This window comes from Mugil cephalus, chromosome 14 (genome assembly GCF_022458985.1).
Source record: "Mugil cephalus isolate CIBA_MC_2020 chromosome 14, CIBA_Mcephalus_1.1, whole genome shotgun sequence".
Classification (NCBI taxonomy): domain Eukaryota; kingdom Metazoa; phylum Chordata; class Actinopteri; order Mugiliformes; family Mugilidae; genus Mugil; species Mugil cephalus.
This window is the reverse complement of record NC_061783.1, coordinates 20,679,178-20,686,661: the sequence shown is the minus strand read 5'-3', so window position 1 is coordinate 20,686,661 and position 7,484 is coordinate 20,679,178. Positions and strand designations below refer to the sequence as shown.

Below are 7,484 nucleotides of genomic sequence, written 5' to 3'. Positions count from 1 at the left end.
CTATTGATAATGTTGTCGTGTGGTGAAGGAGGTTGGTCGTGTCAACGCGCTACATGCATGTGCCAAAACATACACACACACCCGAACGCAGACCTAAATGCACATATATGGAAATACCAGTATATATATATTTTTTGTTTTCACACATCCAACTGTATACAGAGAAATAAAAGAGATACCCATAATAATAACTACCCCCACTCTTCACCGAAGAAGCAAAGAGCCAAAAAGTGCTATTCAAAAAATTGTCTTTGACTTTTAGTAAGTTATACTCTCTATCTCTTCAACAATAACAATAATTGTGTGATTCTTTTTTTTGTTTGTTTGTTTTGTTTTTTATACCATAGTTAAAGATAGTATCACAACAGCTCATTCCTCTCACTGACTGACTGCACTGGATTTAATATCTATGGCACACAGCCTTGCCCCGAAGAAGAAGAAGAAGAAAAAAAAAAACAAAATAACCCACCCATTTCCAAAAAAATAAATGTCCTATTGCACCATTTGATGGGAAAGGATAAAGTGTCGAGAAGAGAGGGAAGAGGGGAGGGCTCCAGAGACTGCCCTCTAGGGCTGGTCTAGGATCTGCTTTCCCTGAACTAACCCTAACCAGAACCATCCTGAGCTACATAGCGCTTGACCCGGGACCAGTGCTTAAGGGCACTTTCTAACAATACTTGAGGAGGCGAGGAGGAGGGGGGGATGGGGGGAGGAGAGCGGCAAAGAAGGGAAGAGAGGGTTGCTAACATACGGAACAAGATTATTATTATTATTTTTTTTTTTTTACTACTAAAACAATCTGTAAGAACAATACTTTCCTGATTTAACTTGTGGCGGTCCCAGACGAGGAGGGCCGCACAAATTGTGCAAACACCTGATTTCAACGTTTTACAAAACGACAGACGCCCCTGCTCCCCCACTTCTGTGTCTGGTGAGAAATCGTAGGGCAGGGAGGGAAGGGGGGGAGGAGGAAAAGGGAGGGGGAGAGGGGGGCGAGGAGGAGGATATCCACCCCCAGGTACGATTAAAACTGTGTGGGGTGGGAGGTTTTTTTTGGGGGGGGGAAGGAACAGACTGATTTCGTCCTCCCCCCCACCACCTTTTTTCTTTTTTTTTTCTTTTTTAATTTTTTGTCCAGAGTTTTTTGTTGTTTTTTTTTTTTTTATGCTGGAGAAGAAACACAATAGAGCCACGAGAGAGAAAAAACAGGCCACGGTAAAACGGGTTATTTTCCACGATAACGAGAGAAAAAGCAACAGCATATCCACGGGGAGATTCAGAAGAAGCTTGGTTAAAACTCTACTTTTCCTTTCTGGTGGTGAGCTCGTCGCGTCGTTGTTGTCCTTAAATTTCACTACTGCTATGAGTCCGTTTTTTTTTCTTCCGCCTCGTCTTTGTTTTCCTCCGCGCTCTGTCGGGAGCCGGTCAGTGTCGAATTCAACGTTGATTCTTCAAAAGCCTCACAACCACGTAGTCTCTTTACATAATCTCTTTACGGTGCCTGTTCACACAGGTTGAGGGGGGGGACGTTAAACCCCAGCAGACATACAGACAAATATATATTTATATATATAATCAGCTCCGGCCAGTGAGGACTCAGTCTTTTCATAATGGCAATAACTGAAGGTGCAAAGATTGGTCACACTACATCCCAACTCCTGTTCGTTTCTCAGGAGCCAATAGATGAATAGATTTTATGCTTTCATCAGTTTCTCTTCTTCTCATTACAATCACTAAAAACTGTGCAGGCCAATGGCTTGGTCAGAACGGGTTTTTTTTTTACCATGTTTGTGTACGAGTGCTCACACTGCACAGATGTGTCCATGCACTGCGTGTTTATGTGTGTGTGTGTGTGCATGTACTGTGTGTATGTGTGTGTGTGTGTGTGTGTGTGTGCTGTCTGTCTTGCAGCATCGAGGGGCTGTGGAATAATCAGAGGAGGTCTTTGGGGTTGTGTTTGCGTCCCGACCACTGTGCTGAGGAGTGGAAGGGGCGAGAAGGAGGTCAAGTCAATGGCATCTGAGGGCTGGCTGGCTGGCTGGCTGGCTGGCTGGCTGGCTGGCAACAGCAAACTGCATCTGCACAATAAGTGACAAAGTGCCTTTGTGTGTCATGGTCCTTGGTAGCGGCTCCTGGGGACTGCCAACCAAGAGTAACAGTCTGATTTGGTAAGTGTGTGTGTGTGTGTGTGTTTGCATGTATGTGTGTGTGTGCTGGAGATTACATGTGCACCAGGGTTGGTTTGTATGTGTGTGCCAGAGAGATAGAGAGTGTGTACCACAGAGTTTGTGTGTCAAACTACAAACTACTGTACAAATGTGCTGAGAGCAGACCTGGGCAAAAGTGTTAACTCAAACTATTCAGAATACTTGGAAAAAAATAAAACAACACTACAAGAAGCACTTGACTCGTCGTGACTTGCATGTGATTCGACCACTTTTGAGGCTTTTCTTCTTTGTTGTTTTTTTTTGTTTTTTTTTTTAAGGTCTTACAGATTTGACGACCCAAGCGCGCCTTGAGTAGTTTGAATATTTGTGACCATGTTCCGTGTTTTCTGCCCAGGTCTGGTGGAGATTAGTGCCAGTAGAAACGCATCCCGCTGGTTCACACACACACACACTCCTCTCTCTCCCTCTTCTTTCTCTCTTTTTTTTTTTTCTTTTCCTGCTTCGTCATCCTCTCCGGCTCACGATCCGTCGCTCCTCGGCTCCTCGGGGCTCCGGCCTTTGTCTCCCTGCTGCTCCGCCCCTCCGTCCTCCCGGGCTGATTGATTGAAAGAGGAGCTGTGGGACGGGGCGGGGCTGGCCTCGGCCTCGAGGGTCCCGGACGTGGCCGTCTGCATGATCTTCTGACGGACCTCGCGGATCTTCAGCTGCAGGCACACCTTGTTGGGGAAGGTGTCGGAGTAGCGCGCCTGGAAGGCGGCCGTGGCCTGAGCTGGAGGGGAAGAGACGGGAACAAGGAAGGAGGCTTAGAGATTAAAAAATAAAAATAAAAATGTAAACCGTGCCACACATCCTGGTGGAAATCCTGCACAGCAGAAGAACCAATCTGGATACAACTTTTCATTAAAAGGTGCGGCCATTCCCAGTTTGTCCACTAGATGTCGCACTGTTTTAGTAAGAGTTGCGGACACTTAAGAAATTTCATCAAATAAAAATACTTTCATGATGTTCTTCTTTGAAATCTCTGTATTTGCTGAGGGAAAGAAAGTATTTGTATTTCTATACAAAAAAAAAATCAAATCAATTTTTTTGAGTTACACTTCTAATTTATGATATGTACGTGTAAAAATAAGTATTCTTTAATCAGCTGTTATAATAATTATGGATGCATATGCAATAGGGCTGTGCAAAGCATCCAGTATTTGTATTTTTGTATCATTTGTTGAGAGGGAAAAGAAGTATTTGTATAAAATTCAAAACAGGAGTTACACTTGTTTAACTATGCATTATAATAATTATGGATGTATCTGCAGCATTGGTTGATGTTTCGCATTAAATGCAGCTAACAGAACATGACTGTGACTCAGTAGGTTATTGGTTCGATCCCTGGAATGTGCCACATGCTTGAAGTGTCCTTGAGCAAGATACTGAACCTCTGTGACTGTAAAGCGCTTTGAGTACCAATATGTAGAAAAGTGCTATATAAAAGCAAGATAATTTACCAGCAGACAATAGTCTGAATTACTGAGCTACGAGACACAAGAGAACCTGACTGCAGACGTCTCAGCATTAATGTGACATAACGGAACAATCTCACGGCCAAACTCCACTTCCCAAAAGTTATTTGCTGCCTCTGCAACAAAGTTAAGATAAAATCAACTAAATTCGACTAAACTAGTGCTGCAGTTAAGCTTTGTTTTGTCCAGTCAGAGTCTCCTCTGTCACGGAGTCGAGACTTTTCACCCTGAACCCTGAACGTCACTCAATCTGGGCAGACGCACAAATATTCACCCAGGTCACATGAGGAAAAGCAGCTTTTCGATAGGACGTCTATTTGTGCCTTTCCTAACACCATATTCGGGTAGTTATTATGCTGTGATGTTACTGGTCCGGGCTCCTTGAGATCAAACCGAGCTGCTATGAACCCTGAAGAATTAATAATAACGAGGCTCGTAGATAAAGATAATGACTTCCCCCCCTCTCGTTCCTTGGTGTCGTATCTACCTGAGGGAAAGAAGCCGTGCTCCTGAAAGAGCTGCATGACCAGGGCCCTGCGCTGGTCCAGCGTCCTGCGTAGAGACGAGAAGGGGACCCTGTCCAAGTCTCCCAGAGGAAGCTCGGCCTCCGGACCTGCTCGGAGACAAAAAAAGGTCGTCATCATCAGAGAAACGCGTCTACTGACATCATCATCTGCCTCCTGGCGAAGCTGCAGCTGCTGCTCTCGTACCCGCTCTGTCGAAGGTGAAGATGTCTCCCTCGCACTTGGCCGCGCTCTTCGGGGTGTTGGGCTCCGAGCTGCAGCTGGACAGGCGGCGAGTCTTTCTCCTCGGGGAGCTGGGCTCCTCTGCTGTCGGCTCGAGCTCTGGACGGAGACGGGTAAAGAAAGAGAACATCGGTTAAGATTTTATTGCATCTGTTTAAGTTATTAAGTTTGACGGACGGTTCTCTGCCCACCTGTGGAGTTGCGTCTCTTCTTCCGGTAGCTTCCCAGGATGGCTCTGGGCGAAGTGGCCAGACTCTGCAGAGTGGGCGAGGGAAGGACCTCCTCCGGGTTAAACTCTGGAAGCTCAGCAAAACGCTCCTCGAAGTACGTCTCCGATAATACCCTGCACACAAACAAACACACAGCGGCCGCACCGGTTTAAATATCAAGGGACGGGCCTCTGAATGTTTTCATTCCTTCAGCGCTGAGTTCTGCCAGGCCCCTCTCTTCTCCGCGTGGCTTCCCTTCCACTTTCCTGCTGTCTAAATAAAGAACACGGAGGCACTCTGCCCACTCACGTTCGGTAAACAGAGTTTCCACCGTCGTTTTTATAAAGTTGGACACTATAAATGGAACTAAATGCCACTACGCTCGAGTGTTTTCGATATTGAAGTCAACAAATGGTGTCCTGTCCAGAGAGCTGCTCCTCGTCTTCAAGCCAAAAAAAAAAAAAAAATGAATAACACCAAACTGGCTACTGGTGTATGAGCTCCCTCAGCTTGAGAATATGTAAACTGTTAAAAATTAAGAGAACATTGTTTCGCGGCGACCAGAAAGCCAGAAGGACCTGGCAGGCGTCGTTTATTTCACTCTGATTTGGCTCCGGCTCTGTGAAGGTTTAAATAGAGCATTTATAGGAGATGAGGTAGTTTGCGACAAAACGTGTTTCATTATTTATTTTAATGTAAGTTTGTAAATTTTTGTTTCTCACAAGTTTTGTTTCTCAAACCAGATCTTTGAGTCTTTAGATGAGCCGCAAGTTATCGGATCAGATTTATGTGTCCAGACGTCACCAACTTGTTTTTTACTTGGGATTTACAGTAGCTGTGGTGGTACGGCTTTAAATTTCCTTCTAAAATCAATACGAACACAGACTTATACGGATCAGCCACAACATTATGACCACTGACAGGGAGAATAACATTTAAACCATCTTGTGATAATTTAATATTCTGCTGGGAAACTTTTGGACCTGGCATTCATTCATGAGGATGTTACTTAGACATGTAGCACCCACCTAGACCAGACCAGACACCCCCCACCCCATAGCCCCCTCATGACACCCAGCACGGTGGACAAAAACACTTTGTGTTGCCTCCAAATTCACTAGATCTCAAACTGATCAAGTATCTGTGGGATGATCCACCACAGAGGCCCCTCCCCTCAACCCATAGGACCCAAAGCTCCCCCACCCCCCCCCACTAACAACATTGTGTTACCAGACACCACAAGACACCCTCTGAAGGCCCATGTCTATTCTCTGATGAGTCAAAACTGTTCTGGAGGCTCTTACACAAAGTTACTTAGGTGGTCATAATGTTAAGGCTGATCATGAAATTTAACTACACATTAAGTTTATGCAGAAGACAAAAAAAACCTGTGAGACTAACCACAAATCTCTCCCTCCCTCCTTCCGCCTCCTACACAACTTCTACTCAGACGTTTTCTCTCTTTAATGCGTTGCAGTAAATCTACTTCTATTGACTCCAACTCCGAAATCAATTTAAAAAAAAAAAACACTCAACACAACCAACTATCGCCCGACAAAGAGCACACGAACACGTTAACGTCACCGCTCCGCTTACTTTTCAAGAGAGTCCGGCGTCTTTTTGAGCGGCGGGGGTCGAAACTTGGTCTTCTTGGAGGAGGAGGGGGGATCCCTCTCTGCAGAGGGAGGCGGAGGAGGAGGGTCCAGACCTGAGGATGGAGGCGGAGGAGGAGGAGTACGAGGTCCGGTCTGAAAAAAGAGAGAGTTCTTTGTGTTAAAACGACTCTTTAATACATTCAGGCTGTTCTATAATGTGTTAGCATTGTTCATAACATTCGCGTGAAGTTCACAGATTTTCCACGACTTAACTCTGAGAAGTTGTGAAATTTCACAGGTTGGTTTTTTCTTTATGTGTTTGATATTAGAGAGACTGAGAATGTGATTAGATTTAATGTCTGAAATGATAAATAATTTGTCTTCTAAAGAGCCAGAAGCTTCAAGAAATGTGTGGTTTGATGAGACAAAAAACTGGATAAATGTCTGTGGTGGTTCTCCAGGTTGTTTCATTCATTAAGGGACAGAAACAGGATTAAAACAAATTCCTCCTCTCACCTCTTTGCCTGTCTGGTCCTCCCTCTCCGTCTCTCTGCCTCTCTTCTTTTCACTGTTCTCTCTCATCCCTCGCTCTCGCTCTTCGTCCGTCTCACTCTGTCTCTCTCGGCCGTGTCCGTCCCGACTCACAATTTCCTCCTTGATGTCCTCCTCTTTTTTCACTGGAACGCAGAAAGGTTGCATCACATTTTTGGTTCAAAGCTGAGCAATTAAATGTTAAATTAAATAGCCTTGCAGAACCAGAAACAATATGATGCCTTTTTTTTTTTTTTTTACGTGTAAGAATTTAAATTGGTGAAGATAAATCCCAGGAATCTGAGCGCTGTACCTGTCAGGACGCCGCCGCTCGCACAGGTGGCAAACGAGGAGCCGATGGCACAGCTCGACAACCCCTGACCTCCATCGTCAGCCTGAGAGTCCACCTCGCTCTTCACCGTCACCTCCAGCCCGGCGCCGGGCTGAGGCGTCGCCACCGACGAGCCCTGCGCCCCCGTCGCCGGCGGAGACGGCGGGTTCATCGCGTCCTGGGCTGGAGCCGCCGCTGAGGACGGCACGGCTGTCACGGAGACCACGCCGGTGGCCAGAGGGACGGCTGGTGCAGGGTAGATGGCAGTAAGTACCTGAAGGAGAAGAAGGAAATGGATTAAGGTTTCGTTTCCAGGCTCCGGTTGCCTAGGTAACCCTGTAGTACACGGGGGTTTTTCAGGCCAAGGACCCCAAACTGATGGGGAGATTA

General features: G+C 46.0%; 1 protein-coding gene across 2 annotated transcripts in view; it reads right to left on the bottom strand.

The window, feature by feature from the left end:
• Positions 1-94: 94 nt before the first annotated feature.
• cica (capicua transcriptional repressor a) overlaps positions 95-7,484 on the bottom strand; it is a 38,739-nt gene continuing 31,349 nt past the window's right edge. For both annotated transcript variants that reach the window (XM_047606043.1, XM_047606044.1), the window contains exons 16-22: positions 7,077-7,368; positions 6,749-6,909; positions 6,234-6,385; positions 4,620-4,771; positions 4,393-4,527; positions 4,170-4,295; positions 95-2,937 (exon numbers count right to left, since the gene is read on the bottom strand). In XM_047606043.1, the coding sequence (XP_047461999.1) occupies positions 2,687-2,937; positions 4,170-4,295; positions 4,393-4,527; positions 4,620-4,771; positions 6,234-6,385; positions 6,749-6,909; positions 7,077-7,368 (1,269 nt within the window). In that variant the 3' untranslated portion in view covers positions 95-2,686. The remainder of the gene's footprint in view (positions 2,938-4,169; positions 4,296-4,392; positions 4,528-4,619; positions 4,772-6,233; positions 6,386-6,748; positions 6,910-7,076; positions 7,369-7,484) is intronic.